At 42.3% G+C, this 26015-nt stretch overlaps 1 protein-coding gene across 1 annotated transcript; it reads right to left on the bottom strand.

The window, feature by feature from the left end:
* NAB1 (NGFI-A binding protein 1) lies at positions 1-25725 on the bottom strand. The gene is made up of 8 exons (XM_040562224.1): positions 25586-25725; positions 20185-21018; positions 14481-14614; positions 13445-13496; positions 7630-7740; positions 5052-5193; positions 3776-3925; positions 1-2697 (listed from the first exon to the last, which is right to left on the bottom strand). The coding sequence occupies exons 2-8, from the start codon at positions 21001-21003 to the stop codon at positions 2606-2608; spliced, it is 1500 nt and encodes a 499-aa protein (XP_040418158.1). The 5' UTR covers positions 21004-21018; positions 25586-25725; the 3' UTR covers positions 1-2605.
* Between the last annotated feature and the right edge of the window lie 290 nt (positions 25726-26015).

Here is a 26015-nt window from a genome sequence, read left to right on the forward strand (position 1 = left end):
GAGTTCTCACGGTGACTTTTATTTGGTAAGCAACAATATAAACATGTGAATAAGAACAGGCATAATTTGCAGGGCTGGCCTTTGATCCAGAGCACCCTGAATCTAGCAACCCTTCCATGAGCAGATGAAGGTGAACCTTCACCAGAGACTAGCCAAAGTTGCAGTCCACCAAGACCTTTGTCATGGAAAAACCAACGCTTGAATATATGCTATTACCAAACTTATGTGCAATCTTGGAATGTATTAACCCTCCTCCCCCCCTCCTCTCTCAGGGTGAAAAAAAAAATCATAGAGCTGCAAACCAGTAAAAAAAAAAATTGCTTCCAGCTAACTGAGACTGAAATGGTCTGTTGGACTATAAACTGAAATATCATTCTGGAGATAACCAGCTGGTTGTGACACAAAGTACTGTATTTACAACTCGAAAATATAACTGTTATATACTTTAATTTATAGCAAATTTAATACATTAGTGTTTACAAAATAAATTCTGGACTCAACTGAAACAGCGTGCTGCTTAGCAAGTTCCTTTTCCTTCCTCTCACTTCAACTGAAAAGACCAGCAAGCTTAAGAGCTTCTTCTGTGATCCATGCACAACTGTTGAGATGTTGAAAAAAGAGAACGTTTCCTGCATCTCTCTAGTCTTGTTGCTCGATACATTCTATTACTCAAGCTGTACAGTTCAAACCTTAAGCTGTCCTTTAACAATTCCATACACATCTCATGAAAACTACTCAGATACTAACCAGTGCACCAGCTAACATTACAAACTGAAGAAATATCTTATCCATATTAACTAGCTCACACAACAGGAAAGAGGAAATATAACTACACATTCAATCTCTTATTTCTAACAGCAAAGCTGCAAACTCCATCACTTGAAGTAAGATACTTCAGTAAGTGAAACAGTACCATACAGTTCAAGAAACATTTTTTTTTAAAAAAAACAAACATTTTAATAGTATAAAAAGTTGTTTACTGGTGTTTCTACTATAAAGCTTTGTTCCACAAATCAAAAGTGATAAAATAATTAGATATGTTTACAGTGATAAGAGACTGCAGTGAAGACATTTCAGCTCACATTTTGCTGATCACTTCAGTACAACATAGACTGTGACTGAATTATTAACACATACCTATGACACAGAGCGAACTGCAGACATGAAGTGCACACCTGAACGTGGAATTTTACCCACTGCATGGTAACTTACTTTCTTCAGCCCTCCTTTTCCCCTCCAGAAAGCACTGTAGGCAAAAACTGTATTCAGAAACTAAGGCATATAACTACTCGACTGCAGGAAAGCAACCCTTATTGTGGGAGGTGCACGGAGGAAAAATGGATGTACACAAACACAGCATGGTAAATCCCAAAGTTACAAGCCAACTGTTTTTCTGTAGATAAAATGACATCTGAAAAAGTGAAAATGTACAAAAAATAAAAACTGTCAAATAAATAAAGAATACAGATGTTAATTAAACACATATATAAAGAAACGTATTGGCATACTGTATGCAGTATACGGTATATTCATAGAATCATGTGGGCTGGACAGCACTTAATAAGGAGTCACATATGAAGATGTAACCCCTTGTCTCTCTCCTCCAAAAGATCTTATGGTTTCTGGATATCAGGTGCAACCTTTTACACTGATGCATAAATCCTGCATCATATTTCAGTTTTGCCACACCTAGGATGCATTTTAGTATTATTATTATGTTTTTTAAAGATCCACAGAGAAGTCCAAAAAGTTACAATGGTCTGAATCACAATTTTTGCAACCCTGTCCATGCTACGTTGTCTCTTGGGTTTCCTACCAGCTGAGACTTCAGTAATTGTACAGTATATCAAACCGCAGTTGTTCACAACGAACTGGGAGCCAATAATATGGACTCTTCCATACTCTATTTGGCATCTTCTACATTCCTGAACTGTAGATAGCTATTGTACTGTAAGTGTTACACAAAGGCTGCTGAAACCATTAAAAGTGATGTAACAATAGTAAGCGTCAAGTAAGTCCGCTATAATACAGAATCCGGGTCTAGGTCTATTAAATGCTATATCCACATAACATTTTAAACCATGAAATATTTTATGCATTTTCCTTTTTTCTACAAATATTGTTGCAAACTTGCTGTTAATTGTATCACGAGGTTCGCATTCCTACTTCTCCAAGGATTTTTAATTCAAATGTTTAACAACCACATCTACGCTAGGTACACTTAAAGTAGACATTGAAATTTCAAGTAAAATGAACTGTAGCCACATCTACTGGACTCTATACACGTCCCGACATCTAGATTTACTTTGATAAGTTATACAAATACATAATACATTCTTAAATAATGTAGACCCACAATATTAATTTGTGAATCTTTCCACGTTATAAAACCATTTTAACAGGAATGTTTATCCACCTGTATTACTGTTCTAGTTTGCAGTGTCTCTTGCTTTTCTGTTTCCACAGATTACTGTACCAGTTCTTAGGCTTTGGCTATTGAAATCTCTTATTTGAATGAGGCAACACTGGTTATTAAGGCTGTTTTGTTTTTTTCTCTTATGAAGTTTCATTCCTTATTATGACACTGGTTTCCAGAGCAGGATGACTATCTTGTGTCTTCAGGTTCTGTTTTTATGACCTTCCTTTCTATGTTGTTAAACGCCGAGTGAGGAAAATCCTTTAGAATACCAAGGCCTTCTGCGAGAATAAGAGAAAGAGAGAGGTTAAAAGTACTGCTTGAAAACACATATTATGTTCTTACTTCAAAAAAAAGTCCATGAATTTTACAGATACTGAAAGTTGAAGCAATAAATAAATCCTGCCTCTTCCTTGTGGGCTTTAACCCAGTTGGGCTATAACCTTGTGTTACATTACAGTGATGACAGAGTAATCACCACAGATTTACTTAAATTCTCCCGAGGAGCCGGGCTTAGTGCAGATGCACTCTTCACTAGCAATTTGAAAGGGAAATTCTGCCTGGTGAATGATTCCTGGGACTGGGACAGCCGAACTGCACAAAAGCTGACCTAAGATTTCAATACTCCAGAACAGAAGATGCAAGATTCTTCTCATCTTTCAATAACCTCTTTCCTATTGCACCTTCCAAACTCAGATGGAATTTTGTTATTTTTCCCACAGTTGTGAGTCTCAAGAATTCCTCACTTTATCTCAGTGAGCCAACCGTGAAACTGAAACCGTCCAAATACACTGTACAAAGGACTTGTGCCATCTTCTATCAAACTTCAAATTAGTTTTTCCCAAAGCCAAAGGGAAATGATAAGAGAAACAGCGAGCAGAACTCAGTGAATGGGAAACCTAGTTCAAGGCACACGTGGCATGATGTGGTACAGAGTACAGAAACAGCGCTAGGTCCTTATAAGCCAGGTTAGAAAATCTTTTTATAAAAAGCATGTTTATAATGTGATTCCTTTATACAGACTGAAGCCTTGTTACAACCAAACTGCATTGCAATAGCAGCAATGTAGTAACAGCTGCAGTTTGGGTCAATACCTCTCTGAGGACAGACACATGCCAGAACTTGCTTACCTTAATCTAGTTACTGTATCCAACTCCAAGTTTATCCCAAATAATATTCAATCTGTTTCTAGATTAACAAGTAACACCACTCTTGATGTTTTGTCCAAAGCCTTAGTTAAAAGGTTACACACAAAGCATGTCAGACTGAGCTACCTTCCTCACTCAGAGACAGCCTGTATTAAGTACTTCATCAAAGCTTTTCTAAAAAGCTGATTCATTTACAAGGGATGGCACTAACCCGAGGACTGGGACTTTGCCTCACCACCAGGGTAAAGCCGGATCAATTCGCTGCACAGAGGTTTTCCAACATGCTGCTCACCATCAAGTGAAATGTGCTGCAACTGTCTACTGGGAAGATTTGACATTCGGAGATTCAGCGGTCTCTCACCTGTAAGTGGTTCACAGTGAAACATGGATGGAATAAAAAAAAGTGATATTAAAAATCAAGTAGAGACTTAGATGAATACTAATTCTACCACCAAAAGTTCATCTTAAATAGCAGCTGCCTAGGAACATTTCTAGCAAAACAAGGGCTATATAAATATGGTGCTATACAGACTACTCCACAAGCATTGCTTGAAAGGGGCACCAATCCATACAAAACTCTCTTATTCTGCCCCAAAAGCCCATTGAGATCCCCAAAAATCCCTCTCCCACTGCACAACATATAAAGAAATTTGTACCATCTGAGGAGCTGGATCCACACACCTATTTCTTTCCGGGTATTTGAGTGCTGCTTTGCTTGACCGATATACACAGATGAAAACCTATGTTCTAATGCTTATTTGTATTGGCTCCCTTAGTTTTTCCTTTTACTGCTTCTTTTCCATCCTTAAAAAAACAAGCTCTTAAAAAAAAAAAGTCTTCTGCAATATTTCTTGTCCATGTTTAACATTTTCTCTCATTTCACAACATCCAAACAGAAAGCAATCAAACGGAACATTCCTAATATTAATGCAAGCTAGGGAATAGGCAGTTGGTAAATCAAATAGATAACCAAAAAATTGAGCTTTCTGAAGAACAGCAAGCTCCTAAGCACATTATTAGAATCTGCTTACTTCTGAGTAATTTACATCGCCAACTCCTCAAGCATTGTTCCTAGACTGCACACACAGGTAAACAAAAAGAAGTACCAACTACATTATCAGCCTTGCCTTTAACTCCACAAAGCAAGAACACAAGTGACCTGCAACGTTCTGCTCTGTTTTCAAAACTTAGGAGAGACCTAGAGCCAAGTTCTGCCCTCACTAACAGCAGTGCACCCTACACTTTCTTCCCTCCCTGCGTTATCTGTAGGGAAAGCAGTCTGCCCAGTAACACAGCAGAATATGACTGCACATCTGATTGCGTTATTTAGACTGTAAGCACTTGAGGGCAGAGATCTTGTCTTGTCCATTCAGTGCTCGGTGTTCTGTTTTTGCTATACTATACTAGATAAATAGCACCACTGACAAAGGTTGCATAATATCAAATGCATTTGCTGGCAGCAAGACCATGCCTGGAAGCTACTATACCTTGTCCATCAATGTTATCTAATGACATGCCATTGGGGCTGTGCTCTTCTGAGTTTTGTCTGTAACATCCTGTGGAAAGACGTCTCTCTAATCCAGCCTGGCTGCAAAGAAACTCCATCTGTTTTGCCATTACCTTTTCAGACTGCAAATAAAGCACAAAAATAAAAAAATAAATTAAAAAAAAAAACACAAAAAACGCCTCTTTAAATACATATAGTGAGTCAAAACACAGGGAAAAAAGCAGTATCAGATGATAAGACTAACAGCTTAGATATAGTTTTTTTGTTGACTCATATGTACAGATGTGTGCTTTACAGTTTCTTCAAAAACTATCAAGCAAACAAAATATTTTTGCACCCATAAAGATTTTCATACTGTACATCTGAGTCACTCAGGAATACTTGAAATGCAAGTTGCTGTAGTTCATCCACACAAAAAAAATGCAACGCTAAATTCTGTTCTTAGAAAACACATCAAAAACACACTTTCTGCACTTTAGGACTGCGGGTTACGTGGAGAGAATCTCAAGAAAAGCAAAAAATAATGTCTTAATTATCCAGCTTAGCTCTGCTCAAATACACGTCTTCACAAAGTATTCCAAGAGTGATGGCAACATCTGCTAAAAACTTATGCCAAGATTTCACTAGACATCTTGGAATCTTTATTTTAAGAAACAGCACTACACAAGCTTAAAAATCTGCCATTCTGAAAGTGTAGGATGACAGTATGTTTGTGGGGGATAAAGGTGTGAAATGTCTGTCTAGAAGAAGAACAAGACCTATACACCTCTAGAGAGTGAAATTAAACAATGCAGTGCAACGTGGGAGGAAATGGCGTCTGAATGTTTGTCATTGAATTTAATGCCAGGAGAATTCTAACTTTCAATATAATCTTGTTCTTGAGAATGTAAATAAGCATCTTGCAAAAAAAAAAAAAAAAAGAAAATTACAAGCCAAAAAAAGTTGATTTAGAAGAGCCCCAATGAACATAAGAACAGAAAAGGTACAAAATTAACACCTAGGATCAATAGGAGGGATTTCATTTCTCTTGTAGGTAATTCCGTAATTGTTTCAACTAGTACACATGCTTATTAAAAAGAAGTAACGGCATTTTGAAGAGCACTTAACTTTTCCTGGTAGATGATGAAAGCCTGACTTCCCATGAAAGTCTGCTTCCTCTGCACAGTTCAACACTTAAATACGGTGACAGCGTAACAGACCAGCAGAAGCTGAGTTTCTGCAGCACAGCGGTGACCCCGACAGCAGGGTAATGACACAACCAATATTTACTTACTCAGACTTAGAGGTCATCAGGTTCTGCAGAAGAACACTGAGAGCTCAAGCTTGGTCTTGGGAGGTAGGATAAAAAAAACTATTTTCAAATAGTTTACATTCAATTGTGCTATAGTTTTGCTATTCTGTCAGTGCTGTTGCTACTTTTGAACGGTTAAGCCATTTTTAAAGGAATGAAACATTTAAGTTCTCACTCACGTAATCTTCGTTGCTTAATTCGAATAAAAAGAACAGGAAGTATTTTAAATTGCAACGATGGGGAAAACCCAGAGAGCTACAGATACATTTGAGCTTAAAACAAATTCCACTGAACAGTGGAAAAGAGGTTTGTTTTAAACTCAAATGCACCTGCAGTAGTTACACAGCGCCAACCAATGAAAACTTGAAAGCATATAAAAGATGAAAATAAACTTCTAAAAACCAAGTTTGTTTACCGGTTATGTGACATCAGAACACGTTGCATAGCTGATTTTTGATGCAGCACAATGAACAGAATTTGCATACCCATACAATGCTTCGCAACCGAAGAATGTGGAAGCCAGGCTAACATACCTGGTCTCAGAAAACAGGAGCCTAGCTCCCAAATGTAATCTTACGTGAAAGTTTGGTGATTACATTTGCCCAAATCAGTTATACCAAATAAATTTGTTGCAATTTAACATGAAATGCCTCCTTAGAAACAATAGGTAGTAGGAGATGTGTATTTTACCTCAAGGCCAGGATACACTACAGAAAAGACAAAGAAAGAATCGGAAATCTGTCTTTGTTTATTGAATGCCTTCCAGATACTCAAAAACATTGTACTTCTATCAGGCTGAATGTTATTTACAAAGGCAATTTATCCTCTCAGATCCAGAGGTTCACTATTTCCTAAATATAGTGCCATTGCCTCTTAAAAAGAAACGTCAGAACTGAGGACTCCAAGTTCCCCTTCTCTATTTATTCCTCTAGGCTCAACAACTTGAACTTTCCATTTATAGCTAGTAACACAAGTAAAACAGCACAAGCTGTACCAATAGTACACTACTTGCTCCAACAGGAATCGTGTATTTGCAGCAAGCCTTCTATGCTAGATCTTACCTCCTTGGAGCGAACAAGGTTAAAGCTGTAGCACCATGTCAGAACAGTTTCAGAAGGTAAACCCAAATTAAAAGTGATGCAATCACAGCTAAGCTAGGTAGCCTTTGAAAATTGAAGGTAATTGCTTTAGTCATCAAAGCAATGCATCAAAATCAACGTACAAAGACACGGCCCGTATTATTCACAGTGTTGTGTAGTTGGTTTACCTGGGAGTTAAGAGCTGCTGAGTCTTCACTCTTTCCTTTAGCCAAAGCAAGTGGCATTTTGTCTGGCTGATAGAGTGTTTGGACTGAGTCCTGGAAGTCAGGATAACCATCCTATTAAGCATAAGAAGAAACCAAACACCAAGAATAATAATATATTATTGTTTTTTTCTGCACCCTGTCTCTCTCTATACCCAAGAAGAAAACAAAACAAAACAAGCAACATTCCTGAACATCTGTGAGAATTCTGGACTGAGTTTACATATTTGTACTGCCCATTTCATTTAAGTTTTTGTCTAAAACACACACAGCCCCTCTACAGTGAGGGCCATATCTAACATGGCATACCCAGACAATTGTATCTCATCTCTCACACTTTCAGGTGAATCCTATTGTTGTCACTGACATTACACTAGTTTACATCAAGCTTTGCCAGGCAAATTTAGGTCCACCGTTTCTGTCACTCTTTACATATAGCTGCTTTGAAGATTAAGAAATCAAATTTATATGTAGTCAAGACTAAAGCACAGCAGGTGCATATACTAACCTTGAGAAAATGAGTAAAGCCTCCCCAAATTCAGCATACTTCACACAAAAACTACCCTAGTCTTACAAAACGAAATAGTTTTAGAAGCAGAGTAGCAAAGATCTTATATACTATGGGAAATAACGATTCAAGAGTTCTCTCAGTCTCAAACAGTTATAACATGCAAATCTCTTCTGCAGCTTGCATATGTACAAATAAAGCAAATAAAGTTCTTGTGAAAGCCTGCCAGACTCCATTACAATAAATTAATCATCGGAGCAATGGTTCAGGATGAGAAATTTATCTTGCTTGGCGTTATAAGGAAAGCCCATGTAAAACAGAGGAACATCCATAAACATTTACAAAAGCAGAATATAGGTGACTGTGTTAAAATGGGAGAGGATGCTAGAGATCTTAAAACAGACCCAAACCTGAAAGACGTGACATTTGTAACTGAGGATCTGTAGACCCAAGTATCAAAAGCATGCCAAATTATGTAGATTTTCCTTTCGGATTCTGGAGGCACATGCATGCAAGTAAAAGCACTTTTGACAATAGCCAAACAAACAGGTTACCATCCAAGAACAAGAAACTCAATCTTTCAGAAAAATCACAGGGGAAAGACTGCAAGGACTACGCAGCTGGCAGGCTGCACACTGCCCTGCACAGTGGCGGTGAGACCCTCAGCATGATGTAATGCCAATAAAGTTATTTTTTCATGCTTCAGGGAAAAAAAATAAATAAGTCTGTCTGAATGACTGCGTATGGCTTTTATCCACCCAACATATTCCCTCGGGGAAAAACAAACATGATAAGTATGTAAAATTTCATAACCAGGTAAATTGCAACAAAACCTCATCCTCTACAAACAAAGACTTCGCAGTGCATTTCCATGAGCGCTGACCATTTTCATAGTTAGGCCTGGAATTGTTTGGGAAAGGAAAAATGACTGTGCGTAGGCAGATGAAAAAGCGAATACACAAAAACGTATCGCTCAGGATCCTATTTTTGCAACAGATCGGAACACGGTTCTTTATAACGCATCTGTGATCACACGCCAGTACAAAACCAAAGGCTGTTTCCTAAAAGTAGGCCTCGAAGCCTGCTGCCACGACTGTCACCCGTCACTCCTCCACCCCATTCTTTGATGACAACGCAACTCTGGATCCCCACCTTGGAGATCTTCCCTCTCTGTTGCTGGTTGATCTCATTCCCACTGCCTTGATGATGAGAAACAGGTCGTGCTAGGCGATGACCTGCTTTGCACCAACTTGGTCTTGCTGCTCCTCTTCCCTCTCCGCCCGGGAGCGGCCTGCTGCATGCGGCGCTTTTTGTTTTCCTCTGCTGCTGCTCAGTTGTTTTTCAAGCTGCTTCGTACAGCAGATGTTCTCAGTCCCACATGTGCTTTTTTGCTCCCTCTAATGACATTTTTCCTATGCAAACAGTAGACTCGACTGCTTTTGCTGTTTTTGTGAAAAACACAGAAATCCCACACTCGCGCTGATCTTCTTTTCAACTGTCGCTGCAACAGTGGAGGTGGGCCTCTTCTCTCTCCCCCGCTACCCGTGCTTCCCACCAAGGGAAGATGTTTCCTCACAGCCTCCACTCCTGTCTTCCAGCCCGTGCCCCCCAGTTCCCACCGAGCATTGTATAACCAGCTTTCACCAGCTCTCCTCCTTGTCCTGTTCAGCTGAAGGGCGACGCTGACACACAGAACAACTCCTTCATGCCACGGACACCAAGGACGCGTTCAATTCTCCGTGGCCCTGCTCTCTTGCCTGTTAGTAGTGTATCTGGAAGAGGAACCTCGTCAATCACAACACTAAGCGGCAGTGATGACGGCCTCTCCCTCTGTGCCTACTGGGTGACATACCTGTGACTTACTGTGCTTTCTAAGCTACTGCTGCAACAGCTCATCTCATTGCTCTGAGCGGTGCTGGTACTGAGTCAGGCAAGATGACAAAATAAGGGGTGTCCCTGTCCCACAGCACCTATGTAAAAAGAGATCCTTGCTTTGGAAGGGGAAACGCTGTTTCCATCCCTATTCATCTATTTGCTCTTTGTCTGGGGCAGACTTAGGAAATGCACCCCTCCCAACCTTTTTTTTTGTTGTTGTTATTTTAAAGAATCTGGTTCCAAAGCCCAATTCATTCCATTCCTTTTTTCACTCCCTCGGCACCTTTAGTCTCTCATTTGCCTGGAATTTTTTTTCCCTTCTCCTCTGTACACTTCACTCCCACAGCTTGCCCACCCACTCTATGAATAAGAGGGGGAGAGCACACAGGGGAAGAGAAAGGCTTTTACAGGTAATTTGATGTAATTCATGGCATATTGTTTCTTTGTAATGCTTGTGTGAGTTTCATATTCATGAAGAGGATAAATTTACAATGGTGGCTGTAACCCAGCAATGTTTAGGCTTGCACACACAGCCCTGCCAGCTCTGCCCAAGTATGACCTTCAGAGTCTCTCCAGAGATTTTTTTGTGTGTGTTTGTGTGAAGTATTATTACATTTCAGGAAATTAACTAATCTTTTCTAAGTAACTTTTTACAGTATTCAAGCAGGGTATGAAATCTTTCCAAATCCAACCTAGTATTTTAGACCACAGAGACATTAATGTCCCTGTAAAGAGATATTAATGACTAATGGCCAAAGAAATGGCACATCAAAATACTGAGTTTGGCCTTATAACAGAAATGCAAAACGACCTTCACAAAAAAAAAAAAGAAAGAAAAGGAAAAGAAAATGAAAAAAGAAAAAAGAAAAGCCAGAGCTAGTTACAAGTCACCTGCGTTCTGATCTCTGCATAAAGGTATTAGCACGACAGACAGCAAGCCAATCAAGCCACATTGAAGCACTACAACTTTAAAAACAAGATAAGGAGTACTTATCCAGAACAGAAGGAAAAATCTGCAGCACTTACTACTATTTTCATTTTACCTCCACTTTCCTAAAAAAATAAAAAAATTCCCAGGCATGCTACTACCAAAAAAAGTACTTTTTTCCAGAATGCAACCCTTAAGAACACAAACCATCAGATATAAGAATCATCTTCTGAGTAATACTGCCTCTCTTTTTTCTTTTCTCTCTTTGAAGAAAATTGTGATTTGCAGTGTACCTCAGAATTGTTATGCACCAAAGTAACAATTTACTTTTGGGAGTTCAGAAGAAAGAGGAAAGAGGCATTTACGTTGATGACAGCAGTCATTTCATAGTTAATAATACTATGCTATCATATGAAAGATAATTTCATTTACAATTTCTTATTTTGGAGACAGTCTTATTCCTGAAACAATCATTCGTACAATTAGATTTTCATATGCTTTTTAAAATATGACTGGCAATTGTAGATAGAATTAAACATCCATTCTCAGAATTACTCAACTAAAACAGCGTCTAGAGAAAGCAGGCCTTTCAGACTGTTAAGATTTCACCCTCCAGAAAATAAGAGAATGCATGTCCCCTAAAGTTGTCCTAATCTTTCTGCCTGCCCCCTCTCCTTCCCAAAAAAGAAGTTTCAGACCATATTTTTCAGGCTTTTAATTCCTTCTTTCAATGAAGATCCCGTGGAAAAAAGCACCTCCCTTACAGCGTGTCATTTTAGATACTTGCTCATCATCAATTATCAGTGAATGAAGACAGGCTTTCTGCTGCTGAAAGCTAATTGTCTGTGAAGTACTATGTGAAGCAATGAGTAGCAGCTCCCCACCAGCTCTTGCCAATTAAGACTAGACTGGACAAAAGAAGGGAGAATCAAGGAACCAACTTGCAATGTATTGGTCAAGGCTGATAATGGTGTGAAGGTGGATAAAATCATTGAATAAAGCTTTTACCTGATCTTTCTTAAGGGCTGAAGAACAAGCATAGGTCAAAGCACAACCCAACATGACTAAAAATGGCCTTACAGAATTATTTTCAAAGCTATGAGTAAACCCTCAACACACACACACATTTAGCATTGTATAAACTCAAACTACAACTGTACACAGACTTGTGGAACTATAAAAAAATCACAAAGAAAATATGAACATGTCTATATACCTATTCATAACTGCCTTTTCAAAACTAACTGCTCTCACTGGGGTTTGCCACACAGGAAAAGCCCTTGTACAGGTAACAAAGCACTGCACTGCTGAAAAAATGAAAGGCTTGCATTTGGTGCATCATTTACCACAGATCAAGTTACGTATGAGAAACACATCCACATTCCAGAATACTATAAAGCTCCCCTCTACAGCTAAAGAATATCACGTATTTGTGTGACATTAATTCCAGCTCAGGCCCATCTCACATTCCGACGTACATTTAATCTGCACCTTTTGGAGCAGACAGCACAGTAAAATCCCCACAATGCTATAAATGAATTAGACATCCACCTAAAAGTGAAACAGTAATTAAAAGCGAAACAGTAATTTGTTTAAAAAATAAATAAAAGGGGAAGATCTGCTACTTTCATGAGTTACACAGGTATACATATTTACGACAATTTGTTAGTTTAAATAAGTGACTTTTTAAAAAGCCCTCCTATTTACTTTTCAGTAGTGGCAACTCAACAAGAAGGTAGACTACATATATGCTGAACCTGTACTCTCAACATGAAACTCCCAGCAGAACACCCATTTCCATAAGCAAAATCTTGTGCAGGTGTATATATTAGCCACATATACATGCTCGTTGTGCTTTTGGCACAAAAGTAATTACAAAAACCAGTAAATTAATAACTCCTGGCATAACCATGTGTGTTGATGTATACAGCTTTTTGTTAGCTTTTGACTTTTTAATATTGTCAGTTCTAGAATTCATAGCATAGTCAGAGCTAGCTAATATTCCCCCAATCAATCCTTATCCAGAACTTTGGATTCTAAACAAGATAAAAAGCTGATCTTTAAAAACAACCAAAAACACAAAAACAACAAACAAAAGAAAAAACAACACCCCACCTCACACCGACTTGAAAGCGAGAGGCCTTATGGGAAGACATTTCCTATAGTGCTCGCGTTTATTCCACCACAGGAAATCACTCAGTCCCATTCCTTCCCCTCCTCCACGCACAGTGCACAACACTGAGAGCAACTTCACCATAAAGCAGATCCTACTCTTTACCCCTGCTCCTACAGGTTCCTTCAACAAGCATTTACATTTTCAGAGACTCTGGCAATGGATCTCACCCTCTCTCTCACACCCATCAACTGTCTGTCAAATGTTTTTCTGACAAACTTCCTTTGACAGATCCCTTCAAAACAGAAGTCAGTTTTAGCACACAGGTTAAAATATAGGAGTCTCAATACTGTACCTCTATCTTGATTCTCTTTGGTGACAGTTCGTCCCGTTCTCCGCATTTAGATCTAGAAGACAAGACACACACGCTATCAAATTAACCCTGGTCACCAGAAATACTCATGAGAAATGGTCAAGAAACAGAAAAAAGAGCAAGAACAAACGAGATGCTCAGAAAAAGCCTCCAATTCACTTGGACTTAGCAGTAAAAGTCACTCAAGTATACAGGAGAAGAACACAAGTGCCTTGTGCTGTTTTCAGAAGTGTCAAGACTCATGCACTCTTCTTCCGAACAGAAAGGAAATCTGCTTGAGCACACAGAAATATAGAAGTGCCTTTGACTACCCAGAATGGATGTGTATTTACATATAATCCGTATGGAAGAACTGAGAGCAAAAGAAAACCACGAAAAGCCCCCAGAAGTGTTATGAACATGTATTTTGAAAGGCCATTGCAATAAACGTCAGTTAAAATTTGAAAGCAATATACAGAAAGTATCTAAAAATAATAAATATGATGAAAACTTCATTTTTAATTGTACTTAAATGCTATTAAGCCTTTGTTACTTTTTCATAACAGCAGTTCATTTAACAGAACATTAACAACTGAAATTAAGACTCAGCTCCAGTTCTTTTAAGCAGGTTTGTAAGCTACTCCCCCTATGACCTTATTCATTCTCTGGAAACTAGCAAACCCAATCAGTATATATTCAAAAAAAAAAAAAAAAAGATACATTAGGAAGCTTTGACTACTCTGCCAATTTACATTAAGCCTACAATTGCCTCAAATACTTGAAATGCTAGCCTCTCAGATGCCTCTCCACCTGTGCTATCGTTGCAGAAATCTGGAAAACTAGAGAACAACTAAAAAGGTAATTCAAGACAGCTAAATCTTAGCAGTTTGAAAGCTTTATGACTTAAATAGTATTTTACTAACCTCCTCAGAAGAGCACTTTGCTAGCTAGAGAGCAAGAAGAAAGCATCTCTTGTGCTTCAAAAGAAATGCTGTGAAATTGATTAAGTAAAGGTCCTTTGAGTTAATTAAAACCTTACTTGGTGGTCCTGTAAGTATACTTGTATGTAACTTCTCGAGAGATTTGCCGAGCTAGTGCGAAGAGTTCATCTCTCCTGGTCAACAATGCATTATCTTTCACACACAGTTGAGCGGCTGCTTCATTAACTGTCAGCTGGAAATTAAACAGAGATTCATGATTTTGTATACTTTCACCCATTACATTTGTAGAAGTACCCTTCTTCTGAAATAATGAAAGATTTCAATGCCAAGTAAAATTACTTGTAACCGTATAGTACACCCCGATGGGTTTCTTCGACTTTTTTTATATCCTTAATAACACAGGTAAGCCTCTGAGAAAAGACACAAATGTAGCTGGTGCATTTAAAGTCCTTTCAAGTAAAACATCATTTTAAGACACTCTCAATGTGCCCTGCTTGTGCCTCAACCCAACATTAATTAAATCTCAGTATAAAACAGTAGCTCTGAACATTCACAGTGTTTGGCTCCCAAAGCCTGGTTTACAGGGAATACTATTTTTATAACTGCAATATGCCCAGGACTTGAAAAAAAAAATCTGACAGTGTGGGTACAGATGGCTTTCCCTGGTGAATACAGCATAAATTCTGTAGAAGGTGATGGTTTAAGAAACGATTAAACTTTTTTTAGCTATGTTTCTCACCCTCATGTTTGTGAAGACTATCTTCAGACATGAATCAAATGTAACTTGTTTCAAGGATGTTTTCCCGAGCCTGCTGGGACACATTTCTAGTGTCTCTGCTGCTGGCAATAGTTTCATAAAGAGGAAAAAAAAAAGCCTGAAGTTAAGGCTCAAAATGGTTTCACAATGCTCTTCAGAAGCCTATAGGAAGTGGTGATATCATCATGAATTATACCAGCTTTATAATATTGCTGTCTGAAAAGCAAACGATCAATGCTAAGGACAAACAACAGAATTAATGTAACGAGAGAAATCAAAACTGAGATGCTGGAGAAGAGATTCCCTGCTCCTCCCACAGTAAACAGGAGCTAAAGAGACATTTTCATTTCTTCCTCGGCTGAAGAGCAGCCAGCACTTGTAATTAGGCCTAACAGCAAGAGGTCAAAATAACGCTGCAGGTACTTGTTCCAAAGTGCACTCAAATCTTCTTTCTTTTTGGGAACAAAGCTGCTTCGCATGGGCTTGGCTTCTCACAAACGAGCTCAGCCTAAGCTCTGCTGCTACCGTCAACAAAACGTTCTGTATCTGTCTCAGACTAGTGAATATTAAAAAGCAGCGAGGTTTTCCACAGCACAGTCAGCATATTCACGCCGACTGAGCCGTGCCATTGCCAACCCTCGATCTGGCAGAGCTGGCAGCACAAAACAACGGCAGGTCAGCGCGCGGGTGTACGTGGTTGAAGATGGACAGCAGCGCACACAGGCGGCCTCCAATGCCATCAACACCAAGAACGCTGTCCTTACCGCCTCCTTCCATGCGAGCAGAAAGAGGTGAAGCTGAGGACAGACCAGTGGGGCTGCAGATCAACACTGCCTCCTGGCAAGAAGGCTGGGAAGCTCACACCTACTAACACACGACAGAGCATTACTTGTGAAGTAGATCTGAGGCCAGCAACTCACCTGAACTACCGCATGCTCCATCCCTTAAAGACCAAAGCTGTCCCATGAGGTGAACAGCCCTCAGACTGTCCTTGGGCAGAGGTCTTTATGTCACCCAAATGAGAAATTTTGTCTAACACAACACTTGTTCTCCAGGGAGGTTGAAAAGCAAAAATATGTTTCAGGAGAGTTGTGATTCTCTCAGCAGCCAGCACCCAGTAGCACCTCACAAGAAACTGCTGTTCTTAATATTTCGTAAGCATTTTTTCACCATCTTTAGCAGAAAAGCATCTGATCTGATTAGGACATTTCCTGCGATACCTGAATGCTAAGCAGGCTGAAAACGTGTCTTTAACAGGCAAGCTAGGTATGTTGCCTGATGCTTTAGTCTCTGTACAGACAAAAAAAATCTGACGGAGATCAGATGTACAAGGGTGGGAAGTTAAGGTTTAACTTGTGAAACATCTCTAGGTCGCTACATTCCTACAATACAAAATGCTAAAATAAACTACTACCCGTTTGAGAGGAACAGTTGTTCTATAATGTCTGTCTTCTCAGAAAGACGGAGAAAAAAATACAAAAATAAAAGATTAATACAACACCTATGGAAAGGATTATCAATCAAAGCCAGCAATAATTTTGGTCAGAGTGATAGGTATTACTTTGCCCAGGATGAATAACATTGCTAATGTTTACAAAATAATTCAAAGTATTTTTTAATCCCTCAATAAAGTGTTGAAAGGTTGCAAAGAGCTGAAAGGGCTGAAATGCTTTGGGTACTTGTAGACAAATGCTGTTTATCCTCAACACAGGAGAAAAGCCAAATGTTTGTTTGTTTTTCCTGCTTTCTTCTTTCAGGTCACATCCAGACTTACTGAACTGAAGTGCATCATGGCTTCCTGCCTTTTCAGGAGGCATAATACTGCAGTCAGAAAGTGCTGTATGCCTAAAAATAATGATTCTGTATGCTGGAAGCCTTGATGACAGAGCAGTACGTAACCGTACAGGCTCTACAGAGAGGGATGGGTATATTCTCATCTGATGGGGTTCATAAATTTCCCCCCCTAACTAGAAACACATAATTAAATATCAAGTCCTACTGTTTTGGTGAGTCAACAAGGGAAAAGGGAAGACAACAAGTTAGACAAAATTTATCATTTGCATTTCTTACTCCTGTTTCTCAAACTATTAAACAGGATTTTTTCAGTTTTATAGGTACCTAGACAAGCACTGAAATATTAATACGCAAATTACAAATCTGACTCAAACATGCAAGAGTCACTGAGTTCAAGGGCACGTCTCATACTCATCCCTCCTCCAGTCCAACTTTAAACATGAATTGCTCTCCCTGTCTGAAAAGGTGTGTAATACCGAGACAATGGGATGGATTAAGGACTGTACATTTATTAGTTTTGGAACCTCCTAGTTTCAAATACATGTATTTTTTTAATCAGACTTAGTCTTGATAAGTGCCTTACACAGATACTCCTACCAATAGCACGCACTTTCAGAACAGCTCAGTATCTCCAGTTCTCACTGGCCTGTAATGGCTGCTCAAGCCCTTTGAGACACTACAGTGTTCACACTTAACAGAGAATATTCTCAATAATTCACCGCTAATTTTGAAGTTTGAGGCAAGTTTGCACACAACTCCACCCCGCCTGAGGAGTCAGAGGTGCCCTGATCTTTACCTTAAGAAGCCATCTACTACTTATGCTTTTTAAATTCACAGAGAAGTTTATTCAGCTGCTCATTGCCAGCTGCAGAGAAACCTTGAACTGTGAGGCAGAGTGACAGCCTTGGAATGTATTGAATGTATTAACATGTGCAGAAACAGTATCTGGATGAGCAGAAACTTACCTCCCTGGTCGTTCACGGTCCTGCCTTCTGAGCAGCAAATTGTTTAAGCCATTGAAAATAAAAATCCATTGAAATTGATTTCACAAGAGATAAACTCTGGTTAACCAAATTTTAAACAAAAAAAAGTCTCAATGATCATGTAGTATTTCTGTATTTTTTGCTTTAAAGTGGAAATGGAGAGAAAACTGTTCAAGACAAAACTTTGTGAAATCCAGCCTCTTTAAACAAACAGCAAACCAATTGTGAGCAAATTCCTCTTGTTTGCATGTGTGCAGTTCCCATCAAGTTCAGCGAGGCCCCACATGCGTAACTGAGGCATAAGTCAACCGCATACTCCTTTGATCCTGTGCCCTTAGTCATAATAGTGATAGAAATATTTCCCAAAGCTAAACCATGCTCTCATTCCATTTTTAAACATGATTTTACAGTGATGTAGTAAAGATCTGCAGAGCAGCACTAAAACAAAGTCACAGAGCAGAGTGGTCCTCCTTCCTTCCAGCTCTTTGCTCTCCCAAGCCCCACTGTTCACTCCTCCAGCTTCGCAGAGCCACCCCAGGGCCTGGCTCGCCTGAGGCGAGCGCTGCCCCAGCACCCACCTCATATTATGTTTCTGCATGCCAGCAAACTGTCTGCCCAGACTGCACGGTGTTTCTGCAGCCACCATTCCAGAGGGAGATGGAAAAAGCACAGAGCCGCACACGCTGCGCTGTAGGCCTCGCCTGCCACCATCCCCAAGCGAGGAGAATCCTTCTCTCCCACCCCGGCTGCGGCAACATACACAGGGCACCTACACAATTAAGCCTTTCAAACCCTGCCTCCACCTCATCAGCCACATGTTCTCTTACAGGAGAGACTTACTTCTGCAAGGGCAGGGGAGAAAGGCTACATTTGTTCCTGCACACTGGGTGAATTCATAGGTTACACACGTACCCGCACAGAGCCACAAAGCACGCAAATGAAAGCTGCACAACTAAAAGCGTGTGACATAAACAGAGCTCACTACTGACAACGTCCCTTGGAAGTGTCTCCCCAGTTTGTTCAAGTCCTTGTGAAGTCACTGCTCATGATACGCAATTGCCTTATAAGTGTAAATACAGAAGCAAAAATGTAAAAAAACGTTTCCTCCTACCCTTCTACTCAGAAGCATAAAGAGAACTTAGTTTTACACTACAGTTAACACACCTAAAAAACTTCTTTTTGAAGTGAAAAAAGGCTAAAGCCAGTACAGCTTTTTTGGCACTCCTGTAACATAAACACTGCCTTCCCTTTTGGGAACTCAGTTTTACATGCCAAATTTTAAATCCATCTGAAATTTTGCAATCACTGTTAACCGTGAAAATGCTGATGCAGCACTCGTATCAACAGTGTTCTGGCACTGCTTTGACTTAATGTTTGTTCTCTTGTACTGTACTTTGGCACTAGGGAACTATTCCCAACACAGACACACCTATGGCGTTACAACACATGCAGCATGAGCCTCGAGAAAGCCAGGACAGAAGTGAAGGAGGCCTGCACAGACTTTTAAGGACAGGAAGGAGCAGATGGTACGCAGGTATTGAAGGGCAAACCTGCACATTAGTCACCCCTCAATAGTGGTGACAGTCCTTCCCCTTCCTCCTCACAACTCTTATCGCCTGAACTTCACTTGGCTGGCCTAAGTCCACTATGTCCCCTGAAAAAAAGTGCCACGGGTTGTATAATTAAGCTTCACACCAATCCAAATACAAAAACCCTACGCCACCAGGGTTAGGGACCTCATCGGCAGAACGTTTTTCACCTCACACAAGCTAGAGAGAAGGGTCTAGAGGTGAGGGAGGACAGCAGTGCAGTAACCAAGCCAGGCAACCCTGTTACCAGACACAATCCATTTTTGCTATTAAACTTCCAAACAGCCTCAAAGGTGCAAGGGAATGTAAAGACAGGACTGGTTTAAAAAGGTGCCATACGCTTGGAAACCCAAGGAACATGCTCAGTGCAATACTGGTTCACTATTTCAGTGCCAAACCGTTCAGACCCTGTCTGAGGGACCATACAAGGACTGAGCAGTGTGATGACGCAAAGCTGAAGCCATCAGTGCATACACGCACACACATGCCCCCAGGAAAGGAGGCTTCTACTTCACCCAGGATTTCCATTCCTGGACAGGGCTGGCTACAGCTCTTGTAAGACACGCAGCTCTCATCACCCAGGGAAAAGTGCCCATACAAGAAGTGTACCCTCTAAGCAGCATCTCAAAAAAGGCATAGGAACAGGAGAGGGAGCCCTCTGTCGCTCAAGGGATTTTACCTCGTGGAGGGTAAGGTGCTTGCCATCCTTTCTTTTTGAGTCAAATCTGCCATATATTGCACTGTACTTCCTGATCTCCTCCTCTTTGTGAGGGTCCTCATCACTCATCTCAAAGATATGGCCAATCATCTTTGCCAGTTTCTTATTTGTTTTCAGTAACTCCTTGACTTCACTCAAGTCACTTTTGGGCAGGGAGGGAACCATACGTTCTACGCATTCAGCAACTGACAGAGCAGCAGCAGCATCCAAGGTCTCACTGTTTTCCTTTGGTGAAGCTGGAGAGCCAAGGTCAGCCGGGGAAAGACTGTGTTCGCTCTCTGTAGTGTGGTGTCCTTGCCAGAGTCTCGGTTCACTGCCACTCTGTAGCGATAAGTTCCCCACCACATCAGATTTGCTCGCACCCACGCTTTGCACACAAGTTGTGGCAGCACATTTTGGGATCTTCAGGTGAGGCTCTCTGGTACTGCTGTTCCGCTCGTAACTACTGCAGGATATCCCCAGCCACGCAGGAGACCCTTCTGGCAGTTTATATATTGGAATGCTGCTGACCGGTAAGGAAGTGAGAGGCTGGTTAAAAAGACCAGGGTTTGTGACCCAGTCCCTCAAAGCTTTCTGCAGCCTTCGAACATGAAGTGGCTTGCTAGCCATGCCTACGAGAGCCATTATCTCCAAAAACTCCTCTTCACCTGCTTCACAGAGCTGCTGGACATCATCACCACCCTGCTGAATGAAGGCATCGAAGTAGAATAAGAGATTTGCTTTTTGTAGTATTCGATACAGCTGCAATTCCCCAAGGGTTCTGGGTAGAGCTGACGCCATCACGGATGACAGAACCTGCAAACAGTAAAAACAGAGAGAGGGTGAACACCAGGATGCTGGCATTCTGACATATTACCCCCCACCCCCCATCCTTCCTTGAGACTGTCAACTCAAGGGATGAGATTTTTTTTCTCTCATTACAAAAACACACATGGAAATGGTAAAATGGGTGATAGTTCTCTTTTTTGATAATATATTATCAAACAAGAGACTTAGCTGAAACATTTGTGAAAAAACAAATCAGCAGATAGCTGCGATGCACCTACAAAGAAGATGATTCAAACAAGAAGCCAGCTTGTTTTCAGCATTCCCACTTCATGTTTGTTCCCGAGAATGTCATTCAATATTGCTCACTGCTTCTACTACACTCTTTTTTATATCTTCAGATCAAAATGATCACAAAACAATCTGAAGAATTACTGAATATTTGATCACCTGAAGGAAAAAAAAAAACTCATCAGCTGTGACTCTCCTTAATTCTCAAATCATTTTCCCCCATAGCAATTTGGAGGACTGCAAGAGGAGAACAAAGAAGAAAGAGATGCTTCACAGAAGCCCAGAGAATTAATGAAGCCAGATCAGTAAAAGGTTGCTTCAGTAAATTTCTAGTTTTCACCATTTTATATTAAAAAAAAAAAAAAAAGGATCTAATGCCTCTGCTGATCTTAATTCCAGCAGCAACATCCACAGAGGAAGCAAAAATTCTGATGGATTCCAACACATACAGTTTAAAAACATTGCTTTGAATTCACCTGCCCGTTCCATTTGCTAAGAGCCCTGTGTGTCACTGATCCCTACAAGATGAAATAGCAGTAGACAACACAGCAATCGCGCTCCAAAGGCTCCCAAGAGACAAGCTGCATAGTCCTAGCCCCCTTATGGCTGGAGAAAAAACACTTCCACAAGTTTCAATGTCAGAAAACACTGTTTCCATAAAACTCATGCTATCCAGAGTTAGCCCACAAATAAGAAACTCTTCAGAGAGTCCTCAGGTCTCTCACACACACAGTGGCTTTCACAACTACAAGCGGTTAATTTCCCGTATTATAGCATTAAGCTAAACCATCCAATCGGTAAGACCTCAAGCGTGCAATTTATATTGGTTGTGAAAGTAACAGAACTGAAACATGGAGCTGGTCTGATAGCATTACTCTGGCTCTACTATCATGTTGCTTTTCAAAAAGCAACAACACAGTAGTAACCTAAAAATCAGCACTTATGGCATGATTTGCACACACGGGGGGGGGAAATGGTTTTAATAACAAGCATTAGAAAACAAACAAAACAAGCACACCACAAAACTGATGAAAGAATAAATGTATTTTTATGGTCACTGGGAGACTTGTAATCAGAAGTAGAACTACGGGAAAAATAATTTTTGTTGTTGTTGTTTTTTTTTTTTTTTTTTTTTTTTACAATTAACAACTCAAAATAAATGTACAAATGTAACAAGCAAAATTTAAATTCCATTCAGGGGGCATTTGAAAGATCAGACTCCTGTTCAAAATCAAATCTTTGATTACATTTTACTAGCAAAAATTAAAATTAGGAGGCCAATAGAAACTTTACAAAGATCCGTGTGGTAGCAACAGGATACATGCAGACAGTCTCTCCAGGGGAGGAAAAAAAAAAAAAGGAAAAAAGCCTTGAAAAATAAAACAGCTGCACATATCATTCTTTGTACGTTGGGATCTGTAAAACAGAACTAACAGCGCTAGCTGTTGAGATCTGGGCAGCCTCCTCAAGGAGCTGCTGGTGTGACCAAGACCTAATCAACTGTATGCTTGGGAACTCAGGGTGAAACTGGAAACACTGAAGAGATGCTTATTTTAGAAATACAGCTGAACTGTAGAAAATAATAGTTAATTGCAGAAAAACAGCTAAGTACTGCACTCAAAGATGTGAGCTGCAACAAGGAAAATGAAGCAAATCACTTAAGGTAATCCTTTAAATGGTACATAACTCGGTATTTTAAAAATTGTCATTACTTCTCAAGAAGTTCCTTGAAAAATCCTCCCCTTCCACACAAACTTTGACAAGACAAACAAAACTAACAGCTTACGGATTAGTGGTATTTCAGTAAACTGTTCCTAGCCTCCCATTTCAAACGATGTTGACTCTCTTCCATCAATACCACAAATCAACTTATTTATACAACTGCTGCGAGAATCAGCATTTTTCCTGAGAGTCATCCATCTTTGCACCAAATCTACATAAATCTACATAAATGGACTTTGTGCAGAGAACTAAATTGAATTCTGAGATGAAGGTGGCAGGGAAATTACACACAGCCCAAGTGCTCCAGGCAAGGCATGGAGCTAATTTTTCCAGCCCACAGGCTGGAAGAAGCAGCAATAGCCCAGGAGTAGTCTTTACCTCGAGGCTCCTAATCAACAAATCTCCTCCTGACAGATAAAACTGGATTAATATGTACTACGGAGGTGTCAGTAGCGGGTCCATGGTTCAGATTGTGTTGAGGTTTGCATTAAAAGCACGACTGAAATCCCTCTGTTTTGCACTTGGAAGACCAACTCCGTTTTCCAAATTTAGTACAGTAACTCCTCAGAGGGCCATGCAATTTTTCCATTTAAGATCGCTCCTAATTTCTGCAGAGGAGACATTTTTGAACACTCCCCCTCTTGACCTCTCTTCTCCTCTCACTAAGCTGAGCTCCTTGTGTCCAGCCGCGCTCGCCCCGCCGCCATGCCGGGTGTCTCGGAGCTCGTGAGGCGGAAAGGCCCCCTCCTGTCCCTGCCAGGACAGCCTCGCCACGCGGCCAGCTGCACCGCTTCCTCGGGCACTCCTGCCTCCTGTCAGGCTCCACAGCTCAGCTCGCAGGCCACAAAGGCAGCGGAGCAGGTAAGGCTGTCAACCTGGGGAGCAGGGCTCAGGAGGACAGGTAAGAGAAAAGGTTTGCTGAGCCAGCACCGGGATGAGAGGGGACCGCTAACCTGGAGGATACCCAGCACAGCTGTTGCTGCCAGGCCCTGTGGATCTATCAGGTAGCGTCCAAGACTCACCACACCCACTCAGGTCCCAGTGCCACGGGTCCCTCAGGTGACCTTAGAACAGCTTCTAAGAGCCCTAACGTCACGCTTTTCACCATTGCTCCCATTCCTGAGCGCAGCGGGGGCAGTGCTGCTGGGACAAAGGGCAGGCGTGTGAAGAGGTCACGTAGCGAGAAGGCAGCCAGGAGTTGTGTATGCTCCTCACCAGGGAAAGCACCTCGGGCAACGCTCCTCGTCCACAGCCTGCTTGGTAAGCCTCGGGCCTCCTCGTCGGCAGCCCCAAACAAACCTACCAGGGGAACAGCAAGCTGGTAACGTCCTCTGGCAAACTCTGAGGAGCTAACCCCTGCAATATGCCGCCTTACGGGCGGATCTTCTAAAGGACATCCAGCTGCAAAGCCTCTCGTGGCAAACGACAGGAAGGAGAAGCCAGCATGTGAGGGTCTGCAAGGGTAAACCAAGGCAGCGGTGACAGCCAAGCTGCTGCTTCTCCCCCTCGGCTGCTGAACATTTCTGCCAGTGAGGGGTGTGGGAACACGCAGGGAAGGGCGCCCGTTGCTTTACATTTTTCATGCACAGACCTATCAAAGAAGCTAGGAAATTCCCTGCAACAGAAAGGCTCTTTAAAATACATTTCAGGCTGCGAACTGCTACAGCCCCGGCAGAACCAGGAAATCACCGGTCAGACCTTCGCTCAGCCTTCTCAGCCCACGACCCTGCCTTCTCGTTTTCTGTGTTACCTCCCTGACACCCAGAGCCCATCGCCCCACTGTGCTGCACTCCCTCCACTCCACACACTGGCTGCCACCTGAACTCTGACCGCAAACCCGGCTCCTGGGAAGAGAGGAAAGTGAAGAAAAAAGAAAAAAGACGATGGGGACAGAGCAGCGCTCCTAACTCTCTGCAAGCAGCTGCTGCCACCAACTCCTTGCGCCGAGGGGACGTGCTCCGACAGCAGCCCAGCTGGACGCCTTGGCCGGTGGGGAGCTGCCAGTTTCTCCCCGTTTTGGGGGGCTGCAGGGAGATGGCTGTGCGTATGGGGGAACAGAGATGGGAAATGGGGGTGCAGGGGGCTAGAAGCACGGGGCAAGGACTCGGCCAGCAACACGCTGGCTCTTCGCAGCTGGTTTTGAAGCAGGGCAGCGGAGCGACCCTGTGGGTTTGTGTGCGGAGATGGACGCTGCCCCAGGTGAGCGGTGCCTGAGCCGCCAGGAGAACGCACGCGAGGAAAAAGTGCAAAACACCGCGTTCCTGTGTTTTAAGCAACAGCGATTATTTCATAATGCCTCTCGACCACTTTGGGCGTTTTGCAAACTCTCCGCAGACAAACCGGGGCTGGATTCGAGCGCTGGCCGCTTCGCATATTTATCGCCCTCCTGCAGCGCTTCCCCAGGGCTGGCAGCGGGGCACGGAAGGAAAATCGCACGCAGCAGCCACAGCACCAGCCACGCTTCGCCAACCGAGCCGCCTCGCCGTGCCCCAGCACCCCCGCGACCCAACTTCCACGCTGCAGCCGGGGGGGCCCGCCGGGCTCCCGCACCGCCCCAGCCCCGTCCCCCCGCCCCGCTACCTACCGGGGGGCTGCCCGCCGCCACCACCGCCGTCCCGGCGCCGCAGCCTCAGCCCCGCCGAAGTTCCTGCCGTGCCCCCCCCCGCGCAGGCTCCTCCTTTCCCATCGGGTGGGCGAGCCGGCCACGGCCCCCTCGTCCCCGGCCCCCTCGTCCCCGGCCCCCTCGTCCCCAGCCCCCTCGTCCCTGGCCCCGTCGCCGTCTCGGTGCGGGGGGGGGGGGGGGGGCGCGGCACGGCCGCCCGCCGCCGGCTTCGCCCTGCTGGCGGGGAGGGGACGAGGAGGGGAGGGGAGGGGAGGGGAAGGGAGGGGAGGCCCTGCACCGCCCCCCCCCCCCCCGGTCACGTGGGGAGATCCCGCGCGCGCTCCACCGCCCACGCGCGGCCGCCGCGTGACGCAGCGCCCGGCGGGGCCGCCTCCGCCATGGGGCCTGACAT

The sequence above is a fragment of the Cygnus olor genome, chromosome 6 (assembly GCF_009769625.2).
Source record: "Cygnus olor isolate bCygOlo1 chromosome 6, bCygOlo1.pri.v2, whole genome shotgun sequence".
In the NCBI taxonomy this organism is placed as follows: Eukaryota; Metazoa; Chordata; class Aves; order Anseriformes; family Anatidae; genus Cygnus; species Cygnus olor.